Source organism: Hermetia illucens, chromosome 3 (assembly GCF_905115235.1).
Source record: "Hermetia illucens chromosome 3, iHerIll2.2.curated.20191125, whole genome shotgun sequence".
NCBI lineage: Eukaryota > Metazoa > Arthropoda > Insecta > Diptera > Stratiomyidae > Hermetia > Hermetia illucens.
Genome location: NC_051851.1, coordinates 27,694,068 through 27,721,759, shown reverse-complemented (window position 1 = coordinate 27,721,759; position 27,692 = coordinate 27,694,068). Strand labels below are relative to the sequence as shown.

Here is a 27,692-nt window from a genome sequence, read left to right as displayed (position 1 = left end):
CAATCGCCTGCTTCAAACGATCGAGCAGTAGAGGACCAAATTGAGGGTCTCACCATAGTTGAGCAGCTCATAGTAGATGATTCCCTTCAAATCCCACCAAACACACAGCAAAACCTTCCTGGCCGTCAATGCGGGCTTGGTGATTGTTTGGGCCGGCTCTGGATGGTGATCGAGAAAGCATCTTATTAAGCCATTGAGAGAGTTCCACTCTCCTTCTCTCATGAAAAGAGTTGCAATTATTATAAACAGAAGCCGCGGGCATTTCACTGGAAGTGATTTTTAGCCACCTATCTTATTCATATCAATTTTGTACGCAACTACCTGTAAGAAACCCGTTTATTTTTACATAGTCTTTCTCCAACTCCTGATATTCTGGTTTGCCATTTAACAGGCACAACGATCTCAACGTCGAAATTTTCTAGTTTCACCAGTAGTTTAGTTTCCTGCCGTAATGCAAAAACTGTCGCAGCATCGTAGCCTAACATGCCTCAATTCCATGCTAACACAAATGATATCACTTTCTCATTACCGTTCCTTTCAGCTCCTGATCTTCTAGTGTCGCCAGGAATTTTTCCGCCTTAAAAGCTCTTATTTCCAGTACGACTTCGGTTGTCACTTCCACCGTTTGCAATGTCCATAAAGGCAGTGGTGGCCAATGTAGACATTGCGGTATCATAGATAAATTATCAAGCATAGTCTCTACCACAGAACATTGGCCAGTATAGGCCCGCGAACATCTTGAATGTCGCCGCTGAAACGGGTGTTGTAATTAGTCTCTCGACAAGTATCTCTGCTGATAAACTTGAATTGCTAAGAATCCCCGTTGCCTCGGTCCTCGTTGAGAATCAAGTTTTTCTGGGTTTTGTAAATTTGCATTTTTTCAACTATATCTGATTTTTTCATCCCTTATGTGCTTCCATACTTGTACGTCCTCTTTGGGAATAGCGTATTTTGCCAAGGCGATATACTCCACTTCCTCTACCCTCAAATCTATCGATCCCTTTTTTCCGCTAACTTTGCCTCCTTCAGATGCTCTCCAAAATGTGTTTTCGTTTTCCTTTTCATATCTCCAATGTATAATTTGTTGCAATGATCGTTTAAATGTCTTGAGTACTTTAAATTATTTCTGACAAATACTCCCTACTGATGCACGAAATTAGTTTGGATTTAAGGATTTTCAGATCTGCACGAATTTGCCTCTAAAGAATGGCAAATGAAATTTCTTTCTTGTATTTTAAATTATATTTCTGTTTTCTCAAAATGATAAGGTTTGTTATAATGCAACTGTAAAATTACACATAAATGAATGCGGGAAGTTTTGGTGAAAAACGCTAGTAACTCGTGAACGCTTGTGAACTGCTGTCAACTTCAATTATTTTTTTACAATTTTTCTAATCAGATATCAAGGCCTACTCCGCCACGGAGAACACCGGCGGCGGCATCTGTCAGCCGAATTAAAAACATTCGAAATAAATTTCGAATGTTATTATTTCAGGTGTGGCCATTTGACCGATTGAATCAATGATAAATGCTAGGATAGTTATTTGCGGTCGCCTTCATCTTAACCTTGCCCGAACTTCTATGTATCGTAACTCCTTTTAGCTTACATAAAGAAAATAGTCTCTGAGCCTGACCCGAGTGAGCAGTCAATTTCTGTGAATCAGGTGCACCTTTTAAGGCATCCCTTACAATCATGCGGTCTAAACATCGGCTCTTGCTTAGACTCAGGATCATACTGACGAATGGCCACAATACGGTTGCAAATTTCGTCCAAATCGCTAAAACAACTCCAAATATTTTTTACAACTTTCCAATGGTTCGCTATTTATGGAACGGTTTGTACATTGGCAGTACTCAACGTGATTTTTTTTTTCCTGCGCGAATGTTTATTTAAAAGTTCGTTCTTTGCTGGTCTGTAGTTGTTTTGCTGTCTGCAACCATCAATTTCTTCGATTGAGCAGTACTATTTTCTCAACTTTTCTGAGAATTTCTTCAAACAGCACCATCACTGGCCGATATGAGCAAGGTTCGTCTTCACAGGTATATCTTCTTCGCTGAGATAGTCGATCCCATTTTGGGCCAGGGATAAATATCAATAAACTGCATAAAAACCGATATAAATTAATTTTTAGGATTTTTTTTTTTGGGTAAAATTCAACTTTTATTTTGAAAAAATGGTTGCAGTTCTATTATTCAAAATATTGTCCGTCGTTAACCACTACTTTTTTTTTATCTTTCTGGTAGCATACGCGTGAAAAACATTCCTCGGTTTTTAATGTAATCCACGAATCGCCTCATTTTTGGTTTTTTAGTAAGAACCAAAATATTGATCAGCCAGGGCATGCGCCATTGATCGGTAAAGGTGGTAATCTGAATGTCTGGGCTGTATCTCGGTTCCAATGTTCCTTTGACGGCCGAGTATTGTCATATTGAAAACTCATTTTGTCATGTGTTTTGGCATATTCTGGCTGTTTTATCTTCAACAATCGACTCAAATTCGATAGTTCTTGTTAGTAACGCTCCCTCATTATGGTTTCGTTCGGATGAAGCAGCTCATAGTACACAACGGTCTTTCGGCTCCACCAAATGTAGGGCATGAGCTTCAATTCGGCTTTGCCGTCGACGCTGATGCGTGTCCGGGGTAACCATATGATTTTTCTTCGCTTCGAATTATCGTAGAAGATCCACTTTTCAACCCCAGTGACAGTCTCAAATTTTTTTTGGAACGGATCTTCATCCCATAGTCCTTCCATTTCGGTGTTTTCAAACTTTTTTGTTTGTCCATCTTCAATGTCAAAATCGCCATTTTTAAAGCGTGGAAACTAGTACTCAAATTTTTGTTGCGATAAAAGATGTTTCCCATAAATTTCACACAGCAATCGATCACGTTCAACTGCTTTTTTCTCCCAATTAGAACAAAAAAGTAAAGCTTCCCGCAAATTGCGTTTCGTTGGCATGTTTGAGTGATAAAAAAAATATGTTGTCTACACTACAACGAAATGGCATATAGTGAAATCTGAAGTCTGATGAAAACGCATCGTCATGAATCGCTTGCAGTATACCTTGACCCGATTTAATACAAACGCACCCAATAATAATCTGCCAGGTAATTAGTGTTACCAGCAGCGAGATAATAGGTCACTGCTAAGCGCTTTAGGTCGCAAATTTATCAGCCGCCCCTCGTACGAAATTAAATATTTTTGCATAGTCGAAAACGATAAATTATCTCTTATAACATTTCAACCAAACCACGTTTTTCAACCACAAGGTACATGCAATATTGTCAGCCCTGTTCAATCTATTTAATACTGAAGGAGAGGAAATGATTTCCTATAAAAGGATACATTCCCGCTTGTATGGAAATTGAATAGTTTCAAAATGTATTCGAGATTTATCGTAAAATATTAAACTACGAATCTGAAACTTTCTACTAAAATGAAAATGTAATTTCACTACGAAAACGATTTGAATTCTCTAAAGATTTTGTTTCTTATTTTATTGTTAATATTTACTGTAGCCCGTACTATTTATGTTAACTATTTATTATGATTTCCTTCTGTAGGAGAAGATATTTAAGTACGTTAAAAAAAAAAACCAAGAGAAATTGCTACTATAAAATTGTACTAAGTATACTATAAAGCGTAACTATATTGTGGATGTAAACATTTGATTATTGCTCGTACGTATCGTTTTGCATTTAATATTGTTTTTAATGATGCATTTTCTTTGTAAAGTTTCAATTTTTTATATAAGATGTAAATAGATGTAAAATACAATGTTTTGCTCTTATTTTAGATACTACTTTTAGTGTAAGAACTAATTGATTACTCTATATGTAACTATTTCTGTACGAAATATTGTTGGGATTATGTTTTTAGTTTGATATTGTTCCAAAGCACGGACGGAGCGAAAAGTTGGAAATGTAAAGTAATAAGAAACTAAAAAACTCGAAGACACATATAGAATGATATTTACCCTAGTTACCAATAGCTTTTAAATCTCTATCCGGGCAAAAGCGGTTGTGATATTGTCCATGGGTCCCGCGCTCTTAGAACAGGGTTCATTCTGGAGTCCAAGTTCTATTCAGGAAAATAAAGTTGTAAAGATTTTCAATTAGTACAAACAAGTAACTTCCAATCAGGTCGAAAAACTATTCTAAGAAAATTTAAAAACAAGAGTGCTTGCCCGACCCACTAACAATATCATCGCCACTTGCTTCTTATTATTTTTTACGAAAATCCATTCAAGATTTACAGAAAGAAAAAGAACATTCCAAAAATTTCCATCAACTGCCATAGATACCGGTGATTTGTTTTCTTACAATTCTTCCAAAAATCAACAAACAACTCATTCTCATTTCCGTATTCTATGAAAAACACTCAAAGACCTAAAATTTCGCTGGCATAAAGTCAAATGTAAAAATAAACACAAAAAAAAACTGAATTTCCTATTTCATAAGTTGTGCGAAATTATCCTATTCGATAGAAAGAGAGAGAAAGAAAACAAATATACGAAAGCAATCGATACATTACTACTATTGTCCCAGAATGAGATATTTTGACGAGGAAATATATGTACAAGAAAACAAAATGGAACCTAAAACACATTTACTGTTGTAAGAGTTATATGAAACGTGGCACACACTCGAAAAAGAAAATGTAATACTAAACTATTGAATTAATGAGAGAAAGAATTATCAAGTCTATTTAAGTTATAATGAATAGATTACGTTGTTATCTACCTCAGTTTTGTCGTTCTAATTTTGACTCTAAATATTAATTTATTATATATAAAATTACTTTTAATTATGTGTTAGTATGAGATTATAAAAATTATGTATGATCTAAGTTATTTTTTTTTCTCTCAGAAATATTAAGAATTTTTTTTTTTTTTTGGAAAAAAAATGTTTAAAATTGAATAAAGATTTTTTTATTTTTTATTAATTTTCTATTATTTACGTTCTGTCTTGTTTCTCCAATGATTGAATATTAAAAGTAACCAAAAGAAGCAATGGAGACATTGTGACTGTGAATAAAACAATATAAGTATGATGTGAAGAGAACAGAATATTGTTTCAAATATTTGTTGTATTTTTATGGAATATTTTCTCCTAATTTATAAGTGAACGCTTATGGATAATAAAAAACTTGAAAACTTTTGAGCTTGTATTATGTTTTCCTACCTTCCGAGTTTAAATGATAGATACCTTTCTGTTCTTCATCATCTTCAACGGCGCAACAACCGGGATCCGGTCTAGGCCTGTCTTAATAAGGAATTCCAGACATCCCGGTTTTGCGCCAAAGTCCACCAATTCGATATCTCTAAAAACTGTCTGGCGTCCTGACCTACGCCATCGCTCCATTTTAGGCAGGGTCTGCCTCGTCTTCTTTTTCTACCATAGATATTGCCCTTATAGGCTTTCCGGGCTGGATCATCTTCATCCATACGGATTAAGTGAACCGTCCACCGTAACCTATTGAGCCAGGTCATGGTATCGCTCATAGATTTCGTCGTTGTGTAGACTACGGAATCGTCTATCCTCATGGAAAGGGCTAAAAATTCTTCGGAGGATTCTTCTCTTGAACACGGCCAAGAGTTCGCAATTTTTCTTGCTAAGAACCCAAGTCTCCGAGGAATACATGAGCACTGGCAAGATCATTGTCTTGTATAGTAAGAGCTTTGACCCTATGATGAGACGTTTCGAAGGGAGCAGTTTTTGTTAGCTGAAAGCTCTGTTGACTGCCAACAACCGTGCGCGGATTTCATCGTCGTAGCTGTTGTCTGTTGTGATTTTCGATCTTAAATAGGAGAAATTATCAACGGTCTCAAAGTTGTAGTCTCCTATCTTTATTCTTCTGTTTGACCAGTGCAGTTTGATGTTGGTTGGTTTTCGGTGCTGACGTTGCCACCATACACTTTGTCTTGTCTTCATTGATGTGCAGCCCAAGATCTCGCCTCGATTGCCGCTGCTCAATCTAGATGAAGGCAGTTTGTACATCTCGGGTAGTTCTTCCCATGATGTCGATATCGTCAGCATAGACCAGTAGTTGGGTGGATTTAAAGAGCATCGTACCCCTCTCATTTACCTCAGCATCACGGATCACTTTCTCCATGGCCAGGTTAAAAAGGGGGTGCGTTGATGTCGAATGGTCTTGAGACTGACCCTGCTGCTTTTATCTGGCCTCGCACATTGATCAGGGTCAGTCTAGTCAGTCTTATCAATTTCGTTGGAATACCGAGTTCTCATATAGTCGTGTACAGTTTTACCCTGGCTATGCTATCATAGGCGGCTTTAAAGTCGGTGAAAAGATGGTGCAACTTATGTCTATATTCCATCAGTTTTTCCATCGCTTGCCGCACAGAGAAAATCTAATCTGTTGCTGATTTGCCTGGAGTGAAGCCTCTTTGGTATGGGCCGAGACGTTCTGAGCGTATGGGGCTATCCGATCTAGCAAAATAGCGGAAAATATCTTATAGATGGTCCTCACCGACGTGATACCTCTATAATTGCTGCACTGTGTGTTATCTGCCTTTTTATATATGAGACAGATAATGCGTCTTTACCAGTTGCCAGGCATTTATTCGCTGCCCCACACCTTGAGCACACCCCACCGTAATTGCTCGCCTCCATATTTAACCAATTCGGCTGTAATTCCATCAGCTCGTGGCGACTCATGATTTTTAAGCCGATGAATTTCACGGACTGTTTCTTCCATGCTTGGTGGTGACAGCATTTGCCTGTCGTCTTCAGTTGGCTAGACCACCAACTCGCTGAGGTTCTGGTTGTTCAGTAGTTCATCAAAGTACTCAATCCATCGCTCCAAAATGCCCATTCTGTCGGAAATCAAATTTCTCTCTTTGTCTCGGCAGGATGAACATTGAGGTTTGTAAGGCTTCATCCTGCTGATTTGTTGGTAAAACTTACGCGTCTGGTGCGGTTGATCCCTGTACTTTTCGAATTCACAGACCTGTTGGTTCTCACAGGCTTCCTTTTTCCGTGTGTGAAGTCATTTCTCCGCTCGCCGAAGTTCGTGATAAGTCTCCACACGTGCCCGCGTCCTTTGAGAATGCAACATTACTCGGTATACAGCATTCTTCCGTTCCGTTGCTAGCTTACATTCATCGTCAAACCAGCCACTGGCTGGGTGGTGTTGTTATTCGAGCTTGAAGCACTATGCTAACGAGAAACCTTGGCCCCCCTATATGTTCTGACATTCATCAAGGCTGAGAGGTCGCAGCGTTCGATAAACACGTGGTGAATTTGGTTGAAACTGGTCTCGTCTGGAGAGGCCTATGTTTGTTTGTGGACCGCTTTCCGCGCAAACCAGGTACTTCCAGCAACCATTTCGTGTGACAATGCTAATTGAATGATCCGTTATATGTATTTTGGTTTAAGCTATGGGAGCCAACGTATCACCTGAATACGGGCTCCTTCCCTTCTTTGCTGTTAAAATCCCCCTAGTATGATTTTGATATCGTACTTGGGACAAACTTCGAGGGTCCGCTCAACTGTCTTGTAAAAGGCATTCTTCTCCGACTTTGCAGTCTCCTCTGTAGGGGCGTGAACGTTAATGGGGCTTATATTTCTAAATTTGCCTCACTTATGTTTTCAAAGCCGATCACAGTAAGTTTCATTTTTTCGGCTGACTAAGAAACCTACTCCGAGCACATGGTTTACTGGATGGCCGCTATAATTTATAGTTTAGCGACTCTTCTCCAGGAAACCGGTGCCTATCCAACGCATCTCCTGTAACGGTGTTCCGTCAACCCTATATTGGGACACGGTATCGGTTAACTGGGTCGTCTATGTACAGGGAGCGCACGTTCCATGAGAAAATGCGCAAATCGTTATTCCTTTGTGGTTGCCGGGTTCGTTGTTGTATTATCCGTTCAGTCTGAGGCTCCTGTTGTGGCTCCGTAACAAGTTGTTTTCCGTGTAGGGTTGTCAGCCCTACCCAACCCCCAACCTGGAGGACTAGTTGGCTTTTAGGCGCGGGAGACTCGCCTTCATCCTTCTCCGTCTGTAGCTTTTCGTTAAGAAAGAGTCCCGAGTGGTCACCACGTGGAGGTGAAGATAGGGTTTGGCAGTAGAGCTGTTGGTGTTGGTTCAGCAGGCGTTTCCCAGGTTTTATGCTCCATCGTGGGTACCAATCCATGTTTCGCCCTGGGACCTATACTACCCTTTGACCACCAATATGATATCGGAACCGTTAATCACGAGGAAATTTCACGTCTAAGTGCCCCAATAACCAAGAGCATGGCTCTGCATTCTGCAGTTGTTTCGCCTCAATCCATGATGCTGTCGCATAGGCAGTGGGTAAAATTGACTGAGAAAATGAATCTCTTTAGCATGTTGAATGGATTACCACCAAAGGCACCCGCCGTACTAGTATCCTGGACAAGAATTTTGGGAATGTTGTGGAAGAGGTTTGTCGGGTTATAAATAGCTTGAAGAATTGGTAAAGCAAGCCAGCGTGTAGAATTTAGAATTTTTTAATCATGTTATTAGGTGGCCGAAAGAATCTCCTTCCCTTCTCACTGCATGAATTACCTTCTTTCTTCCTAAAAAGGTCACAGCACAGGACCTGGCAAGCACAAGGCCGATCACTTACTTGCCAGTCCTCTACATATTCATAAAGTCCGTCTTTAATGCACGTTCGAGGAACAGAACGGCGGCGAAGTGTAAGGATTGAAAAGAACAACTGATTATGGACTCGATAGTTATAGGCCAAAAAAATCCTAGTTGCTTTATCGATTACGCGTCCCGCATACTAGTCTAACCGATGTCCTACGTCTACATCGCGTAAATTTGAAACTAGTGAAGTTTTTGGTGACAGCCACGTACGGATGGCATACCATTTTGTTGTTGCGCTCGTCTGAGATCACAACACCTCAAAGCTTAACCGCATGGGAAGAGGCATTATACAAAAGAATTCCCATTTGGATCCTGTCGCATAGACCTGTATTCCAATATGTGTTAGCTCTCCCGAGAGAGAATACGAATACTTCACATCAGCGCTAAAATACTCCACTCTATGGATAATCATAGATTGTGTTCATAATAATAGTTAGTAGGTCTTAGTGCTTCTACTTGTCTGTTTCCTAACATTTTGACCATTCAAAAGGTCTCCATGTTCCTGACTCCATTGTGGCTAAGCGTATTTCATATTTCCACATGAATTCATGCACAAAAAGTAAATACTCCGCTGCCGCTAAAGGCATATTCGGAAACTTATAAGAACCTCATTAACTGAGATGAAAATTAATTTTTTTGGGCATTAATTCTAACATTGTTCTCCAAGAATTTTTCCACTGTTTTTAGTATGAAGGATGTCAGTCAAATTGGTCTGAAGTACTTAAGTGAAAAGAACCGCTTTTACTCGCTTACGGAATGAAACCCACTTTTGCCCAACTCTGTGCCCTTGGTATATATCCTTGGCTAGCATTCTTCCTCCTCAGAACCTAGAATCCCCCGGATTCTCCATCTTGATCCATAAATAAACACAAAAATCGTCATTAGTACTTTTATTTTAAATGATAACTATAACTATATGGTAACAGGAACCAAAGAAAACAAACAAAACTTAAATACCAAAATTTTACAAAATGGAACATATCACTTTCTTTCCTAGAACTTTTTCTTGATTTTCTTCTGAAGTAATTCTTTCGATGATTCCCGTTTAATTTTATCATTGAAATTCGCTCTTCGCTTGAAGTCCAAAGCGGTTGAGCTGTAAATTTCCATTGACTCCGGCACTTTATGTTTTTTGCTGCTCAGTGAGTGTACGGCAAAGTCTGTCTTTGCTCCAAGCGGTTCAGGCTTATACTGCCTCCTTGACCAAAGGGGAGTATCTGCCTCACTGACTTCGAAGTAACCCACGCTGGTCCATACTTTCTTAGGCGACGGCGATGACGAGTCATCCCTGCGTGCTGAGTTTTTCACTCTTTTCTTTGCAACCTCAGGGATATCTTTCTGGCCAGCAGAGAGGATTGAGCGAACTTTCCAGCCAACTTGTTTTGGAGTTGCACACGTTACTTCAAAACCATTCACCCTTTTGGGAGTAGCGGGAGCCTCTTGAAAGCCGAAGGGCATATCACTAAGTATTTTAAGCTTCTTTTTCTTCGGTGCAGCATCGGACACTTGCCAATCCGTGGGTTGTGGACTGCTGGTGCCGTCTTCATAGCTTTCGTTCTTCTTTTTTCTTTTCTCGGTTTTGGACACTTTTGTTTCTTTCGGTTCCCTTTGCTCCTCACTCGACTTCAACTTTTTAGTTTTCAAATGTACATCTTCGTTCTTGGACAACTTGCGTTTCTTTTTCGTCTCCAAATTATAGACAGCGAAGGCACTTACTTGCTGATCTCCGCTTGGAATATTTGGGTTCTTATTCTGAAATGCAAAATAACCAAGCGTTAGTGATTGCTACATTATCTGAATCATCAATCGATTTGTGTGGTAAAGACCAAAAGTATAAAAGCGTAACATAAATATACATTGAGAAAAACATTCTTCATAATTCATTCATTTTACTTAAAGTATCGAGAAGCCATGCAACCAGTTATGAGTTATGAGGTATTCCTATATTTTTACTAGATGAAAATATCAACGGGATTCATCTGCGAATTGGAAAAAGGACCAAAAAAGGTACTTTACTAGAAATCTACCTCAAAGCGGTACAACAAAGAATGCAATTTACACACAACGATTACAGACAGTTTCCCTCAATATTCATCCAAAAGGGCCTAAAATTTCCCTTGTACTGTTGTACACTATATACGCAAGTAGAAAGCACTTCTAAGCAAATGGTTAAAAAGGATAGAAAGGAGAAAACTTATGCTTCTTACGATCACCCAAAACAAATTTTCGTTAGATTAAGAGACAGCGGGAGTCTGCAGCTCCAAACGATTTTCTCCATGTGGAAATTTAAGGAGCAGTGTCCTGTTAAAAGCCCTCCTAGTGTTTTCATATTCCTAACGGATAAGGAAAATGTCGGTCTAGAAGTCAGATTCTTTCATGAATATTTTCACCTGGCCGCAGGAATTCAAACTTCTCCATTCGGGTTTGTGAACCCTTGAAACTGCCTACGACTGGCTCTAGTCCAAACATTTTGGAGACAGACACTTGGTGAGTGTATCTGTCAGCCTCTTGATTGTCGGGAATGTTCGAATGCCCTTGTAATCACATCAGATATATTTTGCTTAATCGACAAAGTTTCAGCAGCAGTTGGTGCCAATTTCACACCAACTTCGCATGATGCTGTTATTTAGTGCTGATAACGATGTTTGGCTGTCGGAACAAATTCGAATAATACGACCGCGTTATTTTTGTCGAAGACATTCCTGTCCTTTCAATGAAGTCTGTAGGATATTGTTCCTGCTTATGATGCTTCCACATTCATTTGGAGTCTAGATACATTCCTAGATGCTTGACTATTTATGCCAGCTGGATTTCAATCCCCCATATAGTAGATAACGTCAAGTTGGCCTACTTATTGTTACTAGTGCGGTCTTCCTAGCATTCACCAATTCATTTCAGAGGCACCAACTTTGGATCAACTGAAGAGTTACGATCCTGCGGTCACACTCATTATCCAAAAACTTTCCGATAATTACTACGGCCAATGTTTCCTCCAGAAGTCATAGCAAATCACTAGGAGCCATAGAGAAAAAGAGAACCCATCGAATAGCCTCTAAGAAATCTTCGCCCAATAGACCTTCATCCGATCACAATATGGATCTTCTTCCACTTCAACATGTAAAGGATCCAACTAATAGTGGACCGATTCCACGCTAACTTGCACGCTGCAAAAAATCGTTACGAACGAGATGTCTGTGAATGTACCCAAGACATATTCGCTTCGTTTCGCCTTCTAAATTTTTCTCTTACGTTAGTAAAGTACAGGTTGTTACGGCGAAGCGGCGACGCTGGGAACTGATCAACCAATTTTTACAGTCGTTTATTAGGAAGATAGTTAAGGCTGATGAATCGGAAGCTTTTTATGTCCATGCTGGTTTGAGAATAAATATCGCCTTTACGTCACGCCAGGCAGTTAGAATATAAGCGTGTGGCAAACATGCGTGCTCTCTACCATATTTCGAATATATAAACTCAGGGCAGTATCAGTTGCCTCTATCGCGAGGGGAAGAAAGATATCGACTGGACCAGCAGATCTATGGAACGAATGATTCTTTCTTGCCAAAATCCAGTCTGTTTTATGAGTGTATGTCCCGAGCTGTGAATTTGGACTTTACCTGGAAAGTACACAAGATATTCTCGTTTCTTGATAGCTTTCTGTATACCTCCTGATCTGTAAAAATAGAATACCCAGTTGCTGGCTACGTTTTTGACAAGAATCTATTTTAACTTCAACACCGCATCGAGTAAGTCCTCTAGAACGTTACGCTCTTCTTTATAGCTCTCTAGGTCTTTTTTGTAAGTTTGATTAAGCAAAATCTATGTAGAGAAAAAGTTTCCATTTTGAAAGTGTTATAAATGAACATTTGTCATAATTATCGTTTAGTCGTCCAAAACCATCCAATTTATCAAGTAATCGTTGTTTTGGTCGGTAATTTGGTCATTTCCCATTGACCTCGATGTTCAGATCGATCTTGCCAAGTTAATTCTCATCAGGCCGAATTATATATATGGCCACACCATCGAAGGCACCTATGTCGCAATTTTTTTCAAGGTCGGTACAACCCCATATCGATTACTGATATGTTTATTTCGGATGTGATCATGGCGTTTTACGCCATTGGTCTAACGCAACATCATCGTCTGTATTGCCGGGCGACGCGCAGTTCATTGTTTTTCAAGTCGGCCAGCACTTAGAACCATAGGGGGCGACAGGCCAGTCATTTGGATTTTGGATTTATGAGTTCATTGATGCGCCGATCACCAAGGCATATAATATTGCGGCGCAGCGAACTTGACACCCGCTTCACAGCACTGACTACGCCTAGCAATGAGCGCGCCCGCCGGACACCCCGGCAACTAAGACAATATGCGGGGTGCTCGTCGAACGCGCCAGCAACCGCGAAAAAATGCTTTTCGACGTACGCGATTTTTGAATTTTACAAGTTACAAGTTATAAGCGCGAGATTTCTAAGTGTTGATCTAAGACAGAAAATTTTCCGTGAAAATTGACAGTACCGTACATACACAGTTAAAAACTCAATTGCACTCTATATTTTATAGAGCCATTTACACAAATAATTTGATCTGCAAAGCTTCATACTAGGAGTTCAACATTATAAGCCAATGGTAAAAAGATCACCTGCAACAGATACAAAAAAAGGACTGGGGAGAAGTAGATTCTTCATAAATGGAACTTTAATATTTCACTCGAAGGTCAATTACCCTCTTTAATTATGACGTCGGTCTGCTTAAAATGTAGTGAATTCCGGGGAAATTGATACATTTCAACTGCTATAATTTTGATACTAATGGCCGGACGTCCACGAAATTTGGCAGTGTTATGCGCGATACTATTCTCTACGATGGTGCAATTTAGTATTTCTAGCATGAACTTGAAAAGTTGGTAATATACAAGTTTATTTGAACAGATATCGGAGTGAGACATATTTTGAGGCCTAGATTTCATATAATCACATCACCCTGAATTTTTTCAGATTTTTTTGTTGGATATTTTCTAAAAACTGGTCCTGTCTCGCTTTAAGTGTGCACATTTTGACTCCTTACTCGCGCACTTTGCAATTTAAGATTAATATCAGTTTCGGGAAGTAGTAATTGAGACCTTTGACCATTTGATACCCCGTATGACTGGAAAAAAAAATTAGATTCCCCCTTTGCATGTACGGGGAACCCCCTCTTCAAATTGCACGTAAATTTTTGTCACTCACTGTATGCGCGGGATTGTATAGTTCCCATGTGTCCACCGAATTTCGTTTGAATCGGTTCAGCCGTTTTGGAGAAAGACTGGCACGACAGTGAATCTTAATTATATTGAAATATAAATGGTCAATAAACACACGAACTGGGTAATGGGAATAAAGTGCAGTGTTAAGTGCTAGTGTTCAGTTGAGGTAATCCTGTGAGTAAATAAAAAATAGATTAATGCCTGACGCAATTCTAGATGAAACACCATAGTTATATGAAATATTTATTTAAATTCGTCGCTACACAGGGCCCCGAATTACGAATGATTGGCTGACTAGACTGTTAAGCTTCTAAATAGCCTTAGGCCGCATTTACGATCCTCATAATGAAAATTCACTTAGCGCGAAAAAATTAGCGTAGTACGGTGTCACGTAATGGTTTACATATACCACTAACAATTGTCATAATAGAAAACAGTGCGATTGCGCAGTTGCCCGGCAAAAAGAAGTAGAATTTGGTATTTTATAAATTTCAATGAATGGCACACAATATACACATGTATATGCACATACGCTTACGTATTGCATTGCACATTAAGGCAAATATCTACTTCAATCACATACAAAAGTTCATGCTAAATGGACGGACAATCTCCATCAATACGGTATTATACACCGAATGTTTCATGAGCGAAAAAAAACAGTATAACTGAGGTCTAACTGCAAAGTCTGACAAAACAACGAAAAATACGAATTACTTACGTTTCCTAGCCTATCCTTAGCATCAACGATTTTTCCTTGTTTAACCGCTTGGTTGATTTTATTCATAAGAACTTCCTTCAGAATTTCACTCTCCAGTGCAGCCTTTTTCTTCTTCAGCGTTTTAGAATCACTTGATTTCTCTCCCAGTACTGGTTTCTTGATCGACACATTCAGAGATTTCGTATTCGACCCATTCAGAGGCTTCGTATTTGACGCATTCAGAGGTTTCGTATCCAACGCATTCCTAGCTTTCGAATTCGGTGCACTTAGAAGTTTCGTTTTCGATGCACTTTTCTTTTTTGGTGTCACATTTGGTGCATAATTTTCCAATGAATTATCACTGGAACCGATAAATGAGATCTCCGTTTTGTTTTCTTCCGCTGACTTTTCCAATGATTTGTCAGTTGACCGTTGCTTAGATTTGCTTTTCTTTTTGTTGGAATTTTTATTTGAGTCAATTGACTCATTTTTAGCACAGCTCTTGTCGCCTGTACGCGAAATAGTGAAACTTGTATCGTTCAATCTTGATTTCCCGGAAATATTGGCTTTACTGTCATCAGCAGTTTGAGCCTTTTCAGCTGTTGCGTCACCCTCATCATCGCTGGAAATGTAGGTTTTGTCGTTAATTTTCAACTTAATTTTATACTTCTCAGCTGGAGTTGATTGGTCCACCATTTTCAGTGTTTGGAACAGCGGAATAGGAGCTTTACGTGAAATGCTCACATTATTAATTTCTTCGGCGTCAGATTCACCACTTGATTCAGGTATATTTCTGCTCCTCTGTAGGATTGAAGAATTACCCCTCTTTGAGGAATTCAAACTAAGCCTCTTCTTACCACTCATAGATGAGGTGGATTTATTAACGATTTGAAGATTTGCATGATCATTTTTATCACTTTCAGAACCGTCTTCAGCCACTTTCCCTATTGTTACATTCACAACAATTCGTTCGTTAGTCGAACCATTGATTCGTGACCTGTTTTTCTGAGTTTCAGCCTCCATTTCTTTTGCATCTTCGTCTTCGCTTTCGCTTTCGCTAGCCAGTTCATCTTTCTTCGGAGCTGTTTCTTGGCAAGATGTTTCTTTGGTAGTCAACTTTTGATTGGATGAGGAATCCATATCATCCTCCTCCTCTGAGCTTTCATCGGAATTATGGAACGTCTGCGATTTATTCTTTATCTCGGTTGACGCATTCATGGTTCTTGATCTATCCTTGCCCAGCGAATTTCTTTTTTTACTTTCATTCAATTCATCGGTACGAGTGTGAGTGGTGCCCGAGTATCTCCTGACGCTATTGTGAGATTTGTTCAGTTTTTCATCAGGTTCCTCCTCACCACCGCCACTTTCTTCATCGCTATCCTGTGAATTGTTCTCAGGCGGCATGTCATTCACACGATTGCCTAATACGATTGTGGTATTTTTGTCGCTATCGGCCAAATCTTCATCCGTCGTTGTTTCTTCAACATTACTTGGAGTCTTCACACTTTCCACTAATGAATTCACGTCTTTAGTCGTAGAAATTGATTTGTTCTCATTGGACTCGATTTCACTGTTTGCAGCCACATCATCTAATTCATCCGGATCAGCTTCTAATTGATCCGAAGAATTTAATTTGTCCCAATTTCTATTCGTCCTAGAAATGTTCAATGAATTTGGATTCTTCTCAGAAACATTTTCTAGTTCGGCACCTTCCTCTCCCTCGCTCCCAGGCAATTCCTCATCATCATCTGCGGTGTCATCCTTAGATGAAATCTGATTGTCACGGGACCGACTTTTATTCAAATTATTCGACAACAGCGACATATTCTTCACCGAAGCAGAACTTCTGTTCATTCTTTGCTCGGGCTCTTTACCATCGCTCCTTGATTCATTGTCAGATTCTGATTCATCCTCCATTCGTAATTGAAGTTTTGGTGAGGTTGGATCTGTCACTTCTTTCGATATACTCATGGAAACCGTGCTGTCATTCCGGGAATCATTAAGGCCGCTTCTTTGAATACTCTTTCTGGATGCATTGCTCTTCATTAAGGACTTGTTTTTGATAAAAGACTTATTCTTGGATAAGTTTCTATCCTCCTGATCGTTATCAATTTCAGAAGTTGAATCATCGGCTGAATGTTCGAAAATCGCTGGACTGACTTGACTCACAGATAAGATTTGCTTAATGTCCTCGACGTTGGAATCGCCAGCAGAGTTACAAATTTGAGAGCTTTTACTTTCAGCGATGGTTATTTTCGAAGAATTTAGACACTCATTCGAAGCATCTAACAGCTGCGACTGGCTTTTCGAAGATGACATAGATTCCCTTCCACTGTTCACTAACTTGTCATATTCGTCTTCATTCGCTTCATCTAAACCATTCTCAGACAAGACCGATTTTTCTGAATTCTTCCTAACCGATGTATTAAGTTCCGAATCAGCTAAACCTGATCCATTATCTGACACTGTTTTATCATGGATCTCTTCTACTACTTCTTCACTAGGTTCATCGCCATCCTTCCGTGGAGATGTGCCTAACGAAGATGATTTTGTTTTACTTGACGAATTAACTTCTGCCTCGTCTTCGACTGCCAATTCAATTTTCGCAGGTTCTGCATCTGAAGGTTCCATGTCCGCATCAGTAGTTGGTTCTCCTGCTTCAACTGACGAAGTGTTCCCTAATGTGGCGGCCCCTTCCTTAGGTTTGATACTATCTCCACTACCGTCAAATGCACTGTCTTTCTTATTTTCTTCAATAGACTTCCGGCTGGCCTTTGATGTATCTAGCGACTTGTTTCGTTCAGTATTGTGTTCAGAAATCGATGTGTTTCCATCTTCAACGGCTTCTGTGGAAACCTCCTCCGCATCAACTTTCTCCAAATCGCTTGATTCAACCTCTTCAACTTCCTTACTTGCTTCGTTACTTTCTCCCTCTGACGAGGAATCTTCATTTATGACCACCCTTCGATATTTTTTCTTAGGAGTAATTTCATCGTCAGATCCTAACAGAGAATCTTTACCCGAAAGCATCTCGCCCTCTGAATCAGACAGTATGAACGACGCAATGGAACCTTTCTCGTCCTCTTCATCCTCTACTTCATCTTCAGAAGTGTCCTCGGAACCGATACTTTCACCTTTAACTGATATTTCATTCTCTTCAAGATATGCTCGCTCGCCACTACTCATTGAATCTTCCCCATCAGACACCTCCATTGCCTCACTGTCCAAAAATTCATTTCGGCTTCGTTCTCTTTCCTCTTCGTCTTCTTCTTCATCCTCTTCTTCACTGGACTGCTGATACTTGGCCTCTTTCTTCGTTGCGATAGCTGCACCAGTGTTTTCCGGTGAGCTTTTCTCCGGCGATGCTGGTTTCACTGAAATAGCATCAATAAACTCGGGCTCATCTGACGATTTGTTCACAGTTCCCTTCACAGATTGACTCCAAGATTTAGCAAAAGCAGCTTTATTTTCTACAGGTGAATTTTTCTTAGCCTCAGTCTCATCTACATGAGAAGAGGAAGAGGGAGATTGACGTTCAGAGGAGGGTGTTATATCCTTCGGTTCAACGTCAGTTTCTTGCTTGGCGAAAGTTGAACAATTTAGCTGTGCTTTATCATGAGTTGCTTCCAATTGTGTACTATCGCACACCTCTTCGTCATCGGCCACAATTTCAATGCAACTCTCTTCCTCTGCATCTTTATCACTTTTGCTAAACTTCACTTCTTGAATTGAGTGCTCATCATCCTTTATTTCTTGAATTGAAGGCTCACTTTCCTCATCATTCACCTCTTCAACTGAGGATCCATTCAAAGAGTTAACAGCAACCAGTGACGTCTCGGGCACAGGGTCCAAAGACACAACATTAGCTTCTGATGTTTCGGGCACAGAATCCGAAGATTGAGTGTTCGTTTCTGGTGTTTCGGGCACAATATTATCACTAGTGACCTGTTGACTCCTGATCTCCTTTTGTTTTTCGGGTGTAGGTTCATCCGTTTCCATTTTTTCTTCCACCGTGACATTTTCGCCTTCAGTCTTTTCTTCTGCTTGACACTTATCATCAACTGAATCGGTTGGTAATACCTCACTGCTTTGTGTTGTCTCTTGTTTAACATTAACCCTTGGTGGAGATTGGGAAGCACGATGTTCATCTGAACTGAATCTTTTCAATTTCACCAAAGATTTTTTTAGTACTGGAGATACTGCATCTGATGGCGGCTCTGGTGCAACCTTCTCCTTCGCATTAGTCTTATCATCAGCTGAATCGCTTGCTGATGCCTTACTACTTTCTGTTGTCTGTTGTTTAATGTTTGGTGGAGATTGCGATGCTTGACGTTTCTCTGAACTGAATCTTTTCAACTTCACCATGAATTTTTTCAGTGTTGAAGATTCCTCATCATACGGAGGTCCTGATGCAGTCTCTTCCTCCGCATGACTCTTATCATCAACTGAACCGTTCGTTAATGTCCTACTGGTCTCCGCTGTCCGCTGTTCAACACTTGGTGGAGATTGCGAAGAACGACGTTTATCTGAACTGAATCTTTCGATTTTCACTGTAGATTTTTTCAGCTCGGAAAATTCCGCATCTGATGGTGGTTCTTTCAGGGTCTCCTCTCCCGTATGATCTTTATCACCAACTGAATCGTTCGATAGTGTCTTACTGGTGTCCGTTGTCTGTTGTTTAACACCTGGCGGAGATTGCGAGATACGTTTTTCAGAACTGAATCTTTTCAGTTTAACCATGGTCTTTTTCACTCCTGGAGATTCCGCATCAGAATGTGATTCTGAAGCTGCTTTCTCAGTGCGATCAGTTTTGTCTTCATTTGTAGTCTTCTTCAGTTCGTGCGGACCGTCGTCTACTTAGTAAAGTAAATCCAATCAGTAAAATATAATCTTTTGCGACAGTACCTACCTTTCTCCTTCACCGGTGTTTGACTTTGACTTTCAATATGATTTGCAGCCAGGCTTTTTCTTCTACCTCTAAGCGGCTTTGGCGACACTTTGGTCTGCTCATCCTCCTCTGGCACTGGTTGTTCGACGAGTGTCAAATTTGCACGGGTGCTTCTCAGACTTCTTGTTTTTGTTGGTGTTGACACCTCTTCCGAGTTAGTACTTAGTCTCCTAGAACGACGTATCGGACTACCCACTACCTCCTGCGAAGCATCAGCGAGAGATGCACGGCGGGTTCTTATTTTTGCTGGTGTATTTTTTAACGGTGTGGTCACATCTGGAGTGACTCCAGATCTAGTTCGGGGTACTGGGCTTTCTAATAATGCGACACTTTTAGTCTGATTATCTTTTCAATAATTAGAGTCAGTTCTTTACCTGCACGTTCCGTTGGGGAAACTGATAAGGCTTTCACACTTGATCGAGTTACTGAAATTAAAATGGTAGACGTTTGATTTTTAGCCACTTTTGGTGCTGGTTTGGCATAAAACGTAGTCTGCCACTCTAACATCGCATAAAAGTGAAAAAAATTCAAAAAGTAGGGTCAGAACTGGTGTCTGACGTAACAACCGCGTGGAATAAAATCAAAAGTTAAGACACATATTTACAAATACATTACATATCTTCTGTTGACTTCTCTTTGGAACACAGCCCTATTATCTGGCTGCAACGCTCTGTGAGGGTTCCAACTACTTGAACTAGTAAAGACTTTTGGTTGGACTCAACCAGACAGCATGAAAGTCAGCACACACTTGTGTGTCAATCTGAATTTTCAATGAAACTTCTCCAGCTTTTAATAACACTTATCAGGGATTACGGGAATATGTAGAAAGTAGACTTAAGCTTGTGTAGAGATCCGCACATTGAAGTGTGAGCAAGAGCAACTAGATGGTGACGATTACATCAACTAAATCTCCAATTAATCCAAGAACTCGTAGAAAATGACTTTAACCTGCCCAAAATCTTCAGCGTAAGATTTGACAAATTTCGCAGTACATTACATCTTTTCAAGCACCGAAACAACTGAAGCACCGGAAAACGAAGTCAGCGATTGAAACACCAACGAATTGTCATAGCTTTTTTACCTAATTTGCGAGTACAACATCTCAATCGACAGATACAAGGCGTTGATATTATAAGCGAAATTCTTGAAATCCGGTAGTGTTAATAATGCCAGTCATATTTTTAGACAAGGAACAAGACGTCCAATGAATATATCGAAGCCGTACGAGTCAGTCTTGGGGAGTCTCCATTGAGCGTACGTCGTTCTCTGAAATTAGGCATCCCTCGAATACCTCTAAGCAGCTAAATTCATAGCAATTTGAAGATGTTTCCATACAAAAACTAAATACAGCTACGTGTAGCCTTAATTATGCGCAATGGAGCATTAAGGGCTCGCCAAACAGAAAGCCGACTATCCGCGCGGACAGGAAGGACTGTCCGTCGCGAACTCTGTATTATAAAATATTGCATAATCCTAGTGTAACAGCAAGCGATTTACCGCGGCAGACCAGTTTTGTCTGCCGCGGACTGCGGACACTTTGTGAAAAATTACAGAGTTTACGATGGACAGGAAAAATACATAACTTCTTCTTTATCGGATACCATTTTGTAAATAAAATTCACAGCGATGTACATTCAATCACTTTCTGCACAAAACTAGTCCGCTATAAACCGTACGCGCGCTGAACAACTTCTACATTTTTCAGTGTCGATTTTTCCTGATTTCCTTCAACTAATCAGATACTGAAGAAGGGCACAACTCGTGCTCGAAATACATTTATACTAATAAATAATTTATCCCGTTTTAGGAAAAAATCAATTGCATTTTATTTTATTTGAAATTGATATTAAATTTTATATAAATAAATAAAATAAAGCTCTAGAAAGCGAGCAGCTGGGACCCAACATTGTGACTCAGTGAGGAAGGTAAAACACCATCTGACTGGCAAGAAAGCACCACTATTCCAGTATAGTAAATGAAAGGTAGTCTAGCAGGATGTTCAAATTACCGTCCGTTTCGATTACTGTCCCATAATTTATCATTTTAAACGCATTCTTGATTTTTGGCGACCGATCCCAATGAAACAGGCGCTATCACGGTCAGTGACCTGCTCAGAACTGAGAGATTTAAATATCTCGGGATCAATGCTCTCAATGGAGAACTGCGTTATGAAATTGTTTTACGCTTTAGCGCTAACTGGATGAAGTGGCGTTCCACAAATAATCGACGTATTAACGAACGTCTCAAATCTCAAATTTACTGCAGTGTCGTCCTCTATGAGTCTGAATGTTAGTCGACTTTAAAAGACAATGAACGACGTCTCGCGGCAATGGTCGAAGATGTTGCGTTGCACCAGTGGCGTAACACGCCATGATAACATTCGAAACAAGGATATCCACAATCGATATAGGACTGCACCGATGGTGGAAATACTACGAAAAAAGCGTAGGTGATATAATTCACGCTGGTGGTCTGAAGATCGAAGTTGATGGGAAACGACCAAAAGGCCGGTCGAAACAATGGTGAATTGATACGCCGCGCGACTGCATCGAGATCGCGTTATAAATAATAATAATAAAATAATAAAATAATAGCGTTTGACTCTTGACTGAAATAATTCGGAAGTTGAAAGCTTCAATGATTGGACTACATTGACATTTCGCACAATGGGCGCAATGGGCCGAAGAAAACATGCCAATCAGATGGCGTTGGAAAATATAATAATAATAATCGTTGGCACAACAATCCATATTGGATCAGGGCCTTGAAGTGTGTTAGAGCACTTCATTCAAGACCGTAACGGTACACTACAGAACACTGTAGGAGGCAATGTGGTCAGCATTACGCTCGCCCGAGATTATTACCCTGATTTGACTCAGGTACTGACTCACAGCTGAGTCGACTGGTATCCGACGTCAAATCACGATACAAATCCCACTGCCGCCAGCGAGATTTGAACCGCGACCTTCCGTACGATAGCCTTGTGCTCTAACCACTCAGCTACCCGGATAATAATAAAAAAAAATAATAAAATTGATATTACGATTGGTCGTGATACAGAATATATGGAAGTAACATGAAGAAATTGTGGACGTGCAAGACTTTTCAACGAGGCAGGAAACGTTTGGTGTACTTTCCTTATGGAAACCCTATTCCCAGTTTTTGATCAACTACATGCCTGAGTGATGAGATGATCGGAGGGGCTGCTCAACGACCTCAGGGTTGCTTGGCTGTCGTGGTAGATCGCGATGCCCCTATTTTTCAGTCGTTCGTCAGTAACATATGTTGCCGCTCTTGGGATAGCATATACTCGCCCATAAGCATGGAATGCCATTATATATTGCCCCAAAGAAAAGGCCCACTTTTCGTTTCTATTACAGAACAAGACTCCTGATTTAGAATATTTTTCTCCTTTTGAGCCATGGGTGTAGAAAACCTCAGTATATGCCGCCATACATTCTTCAGTTTTCTGTCTTTAGGCTAACTTTTATCTTCTAACAGATATATAGGGATCAATGAAGCTGAAGGCATTGCAAGAAGTGCATTCAGTTCTTTCTGTATCCTTTCAATGCTGTTTTCCCCTTAAGCGCCTTTTCCCCATAGTCCTCCCATTGCAGTGCTCTCATGTCATCCACATAGCCCACAAGCTGTAAGAGCTTGTGCCATTTTTGTCTCTAAAGAAGCCTTTTGTCTAGAATAACTCCTAGATGTTTTAATTCTTCTCCTGATTTTCAGCGATATCCGTCTTCACTTCGAACCCAATTCCTGACCATATTAGAGGCTGCTTCCACAAATCGTAATAATAATGCCGGATACAATCCGAACCGTTCAAATTAAAGTATTTCTTGTCAAAACCAGGATTCTCAACTACCTCGGGGGCTCTCTTGCAAATTGTAAAAGAGCTTCTTTATGTGCCTGCGTTAGTGGCGGATTACATTTCAATTCGCTGTAAATGCCCGCCACGCTACAAAATACATTGGATATCACGCACATTACGTATACAAGTGGTTCCGTGCTGACTTCCCGCGTCGGCGCTATTGAATTTGAAGCAACCTACAGAGTATCTCATTTTCCCGCACACTCACTGCTGATGGTAGATCTTCTGGACGTTCCTTGCTGCATTTAAAGGAATCTTTCAAATAGTTTTCAATTTCCCTTCAATATCCGCTGTGGTGTTCCACTAATTTCCTTTCCGTCATGTTTATTCTTCACCACGTAGTATACGATGACGGTCCCATAAGTGCTTAGCCTTACCGCCCGTTGGTGTCACTATCGAAAGAGAAATTCACTATCATGTAGTAGACGTAGTTTTGTTTTTGCGACGCACAGAAGCGGGTGTGTCCGTGGATTTTAGAATTTACGATTTATGTTTTTAGAAGGGAAATCGCAGCGGAATCAAAGAGCGCTTGGATTCTGTGTACGATGACTCTGCTCCTGCGTTAGCGACCGTAAAAAATGTAATGTGGTCGATCGTCGGTTTTTGATGAGCCACGTCCAGGTGTCCCGAAGACGGCTATCACGGAGAATAACGTAAAAAAATTCCGAATCTCGTGTTGACAGACCCCCGATTGAAGGTGCGCGACAGCCGAGATAGTAAGCATCTCAAAAGACCGCGTGGGTCATATCCTGCATGAAATTTTGTGCATGCTCATTCCGGACAAAAAGCGCCACCGTGAAACCAATTCAGAGCAGCGCTGTTTAGGCGCAATCCGAAGGTGTTTCTGCGTCGTTTCATAACCGTCAAAGAAACATGGATCCACTAGTACGCCAGAAGCCAATGAACAGTGGAAACAGTTGACTTCACCCGGCAAATGTGCTCTAAAGAAGGTGAATACTCCTCTATCAGCCGCAAAGGTAATGACTATCGCTTTCTGGAACTCACAAGGTGTGATTTGAATCGACCTGTAGAAAGTCAAAAGGATCACAGAACTCTACTATGCCCAATTATTGTGCTGCTTCGTGGCCAAATTGCAAAAAAAAGTGCTCTTCCACCATGACAACGCACCTGCTCACACATCCGCCACGTCCAAATTGGTCGAATTAGGCTACGAACTGCTACCCCATCCACCGTATTCTCCAGATTTGGCCTCGTGCGATTTCTTTTTGTTTCCAAACTTTAAAAAGTCACTCGCCGGGTAGAAATTTAGGTCGAATCAGGAAATCATCGCCGCCACGGAGACCTTTTTTTCAGACCTCTAGAAAACATATTTTTCAGACGGGTTAAAGAAGTTGGAGCATCGCTGGCTCAAGTGTATCGAGCGAAGAGGAGACTATGTTGAGAAATAAATCGCCACTTTTCAAAAAATTTCGTTCTGCTTTTGTAAGCTAAGTACTTATGGGACCACCATTGCATTTTATTCACCATAGGGTCAAAGCTCTTACTGTACAAGATTATGATCTTGCCAGTCCTCATGTATTCCTCGGAAACTTGGGTTCTTAGCAAGAAAAATTGCGAACTCTTGGCCGCGTTCGAGAGAAGAATCCTCCGAAGAATTTTTGGCCCCCTACATGAGGATGGACGATTCCGTAGCCTACACAATGACGAAATCTATGAGCGATACCATGACCGTCCGGTTGTGGATCAAATCCGGCTCAATAGGTTACGGTGGGCGGGTCACTTAATCCGTATGGATGAGGATGATCCCACCTGGAGTCTATAAAGGCAATATCTATGGTGATAAAGGAAGACAAGGCAGACCCTGCCTAAGATGGAGCGATGGCGTAGGTCAGGACGCCAGACAGCTTTTAGGGATATCGAATTGGTGGATGTCTGGAGTTCCTTATTAAGGCAGGCCTAGACCGGATACCGGTTGTTGCGCCGTTGATGATGATGATTGCATTTTATTATTTGCCACATCACACAATAAAGTTTTGCACAGGGTTATTGGCTCGATGGTTACCTTTCTGTTAAGTGTTAGTTAAGTGTTAGTGTTAAGCAAATTCACTCATAACACTTAAAAAACCATAGTGCCCCTCTCTTAGTCTCACTTAGAGTTCTCACAAGTCAATCATACTTTACGGCATACCACAGATCTTATGAACTAATTGTTCCATTCAGTTTATTTTTACTTGGGCCTTCCTTCAAATTATTAAAATCTTTGCTTTGTTCTACAGTTTTGTTTTTGAAAGATGGAGTGGACGATCGACTTCAAAACAACTAACACGAACAGTAACCTTGGGTCTGATCTGGTAAGCGACAGTAGCAAATTAAACGATCTTGTCAGGGAAACTAACAAGAAAGAATCCCCATAATTCTTTATGATCAAATTAAATTTTTTGTTGAAAAGATCCGACGGCCAACAAGTTCCACGAGAGGTCTGGATCATATCCCTGCCGCGCTTATGATGAAAACGGTGTCTTTCTAACCCGAATTTTCCTTAATCTATCAACCTAGGAAGCCAATGAACATCCAATAATAATACAACTTCCCAATACAGGACACGCTCTGCAACAGGACCATAACAATCTGGTTGCATGTAAAAAGCTCAACAAAATATTTAATAAAAAAATAGTCTTCACCTCTTTTCTCGAAAACCGGAGGATCCCCATTTTGCTTCCCGCTCCCTCTTGCCATTCGGCGCACACTAAGGACTCACTCCAACTTGAATGTAAGAAGAATCAAACGGAAATTTTCAAATTCACAACAAAACGAAGCCACGTGAAGCAAACGTCAAACAGTGAATGTCGTTTTGGTTAAAGAAACTGAAACCGAAACGATCTATTCGGCGCCAAGTCCCCCATCGGAGAAAGCTCAATTTTGTGGAGCCGACCGATGAGTCTAGAGGCTCCATCTTCCAACGGCTGCTAACATTAACCAATCAATCAGAACCGTTCCGGCGACAGGTTCGAATTTGAAATCCCGTGGAGCGGCCTCCTTCGATCGAAAATTGCACAATTTCTGAAATGTTGCATCCAATTGGGAAGAGGACATGAAAGACCAAGGACCGTAGGACGTGCACGGTTTGAGGATTAAGGGGATTGATTATTTCGTATGAGCACGTTTCATCTTCAATAGGTTGAAGTGCCGAATTTGCTACTTTTATCACAGCATATTCGTTTTGCATGCCGGCGACCATTTGATGCCCCGAGGAATGAACCGTTGCATGTGGGAAGAAAAGGATTACCGTAAACACCAAATTTCCTCTACCTATGGATCATAGGCCATAAGCCTAAACATCTTACAGAAATCACTTCCATCTAACAGAAGACCCAAATTATTATTAAATCCCTGGAAATTCAGGATATGCGGAACCCCACCTGCCCTCCCTGGGGCCGTCAGAACTTGAAAAACTTAACTAGTTCCTAAGCACACTTACGTCGGGACATTTTTTGAACAAACTCTAATACTACGAATTGGATGAAACAACGAAAATAACGACCTAAAACACTTTGATAAAAAACTAACTAAAACTTCGCGATTCAAAAACACTAAACTCCCCAGCTCGTATGAATGTCAGCTGCACACCCAATGCGCGGACCTGTGGAGAGCGAACAGCGATGGAAACACACCTATCGGATTTTCCCAGAAGCGCATCTTAGGGTGCGATCTGAATTCCAAAACATAGCAAAGACACTCTTTGAAAGCCATTTAGGCGTTAATAGAATTTTGGGAATCACTGAAGAAGAATTGTTCAAATCTATAAGATTTCGGTTTGAACGAGAAAAATATGGAACTGATTAATAAATGGATAAAATCTATTTTCATGGCAATGCAATGAAAAGTTAATTTTTGTTTTTAATACATATTCATTAAAATTCAGAATGGTGAAGAATGTAAATAAGGAAGAATTTTTCTACGGCAACCAAAAATCTCTCTTTTACTTCCTTCAGTTGGTCGTTAATTGTAAACTTTTACCCCTTTTTAGATGTACAACACTTTTAATGTTAACTGCGGTAAGCTTCTTTGGCGGTACAGTCATAACTAATTATCGGTTTAATTTGGGCTATGGTTTATTTAAAACTAATTGTACTTTCATTGTAGTGATAGGCTATGTAAATAAAATGAATATTTGGGGTATAGAAGCTTAACATATTTATAAAAAGAACCGCACCATTCAACATGAACCACCAAAACTAGTATAATTAACCTAGTGGAATATACAAAAGACACTAAAAATTAATAATAAACACTAATTAAAAGATTACACAATAAGAGAATGGACTTAAA

At 40.3% G+C, this 27,692-nt stretch overlaps 1 protein-coding gene across 3 annotated transcripts; it reads right to left on the bottom strand.

The window, feature by feature from the left end:
* Window positions 1-9,510: 9,510 nt before the first annotated feature.
* Window positions 9,511-26,993, bottom strand: LOC119650890 (protein slender lobes). 3 transcript variants are annotated; one of them, XM_038054067.1, is made up of 5 exons: window positions 26,842-26,993; window positions 19,900-19,950; window positions 19,487-19,840; window positions 14,599-19,433; window positions 9,511-10,387 (listed from the first exon to the last, which is right to left on the bottom strand). In XM_038054067.1, exons 1-5 carry the CDS (start codon window positions 26,849-26,851, stop codon window positions 9,629-9,631), a joined length of 6,009 nt encoding a protein of 2,002 aa, XP_037909995.1. In that variant the 5' UTR covers window positions 26,852-26,993; the 3' UTR covers window positions 9,511-9,628. The 3 variants fall into 3 exon arrangements, with proteins under 3 accessions (XP_037909995.1, XP_037909993.1, XP_037909994.1); XM_038054065.1 differs by lacking the exon at window positions 26,842-26,993 and adding an exon at window positions 26,045-26,267; XM_038054066.1 differs by lacking the exon at window positions 26,842-26,993 and adding an exon at window positions 26,045-26,266 and having other exon boundaries at window positions 14,599-19,430.
* Window positions 26,994-27,692: the final 699 nt, after the last annotated feature.

Coding starts and splice junctions, on each gene's coding strand:
- LOC119650890 (XM_038054065.1), bottom strand. CDS start 26,099: ATGGCAAGAGGGAGCGGGAAGCAAAATGGGGATCCTCCGGTTTTCGAG. Junction 19,951..26,044: donor TCCGGTTTTCGAGAAAAGAG/GTGAAGACTATT, acceptor TTTTAATTTCAG/TAACTCGATCAAGTGTGAAA. Junction 19,434..19,486: donor AACACCGGTGAAGGAGAAAG/GTAGGTACTGTC, acceptor TACTTTACTAAG/TAGACGACGGTCCGCACGAA.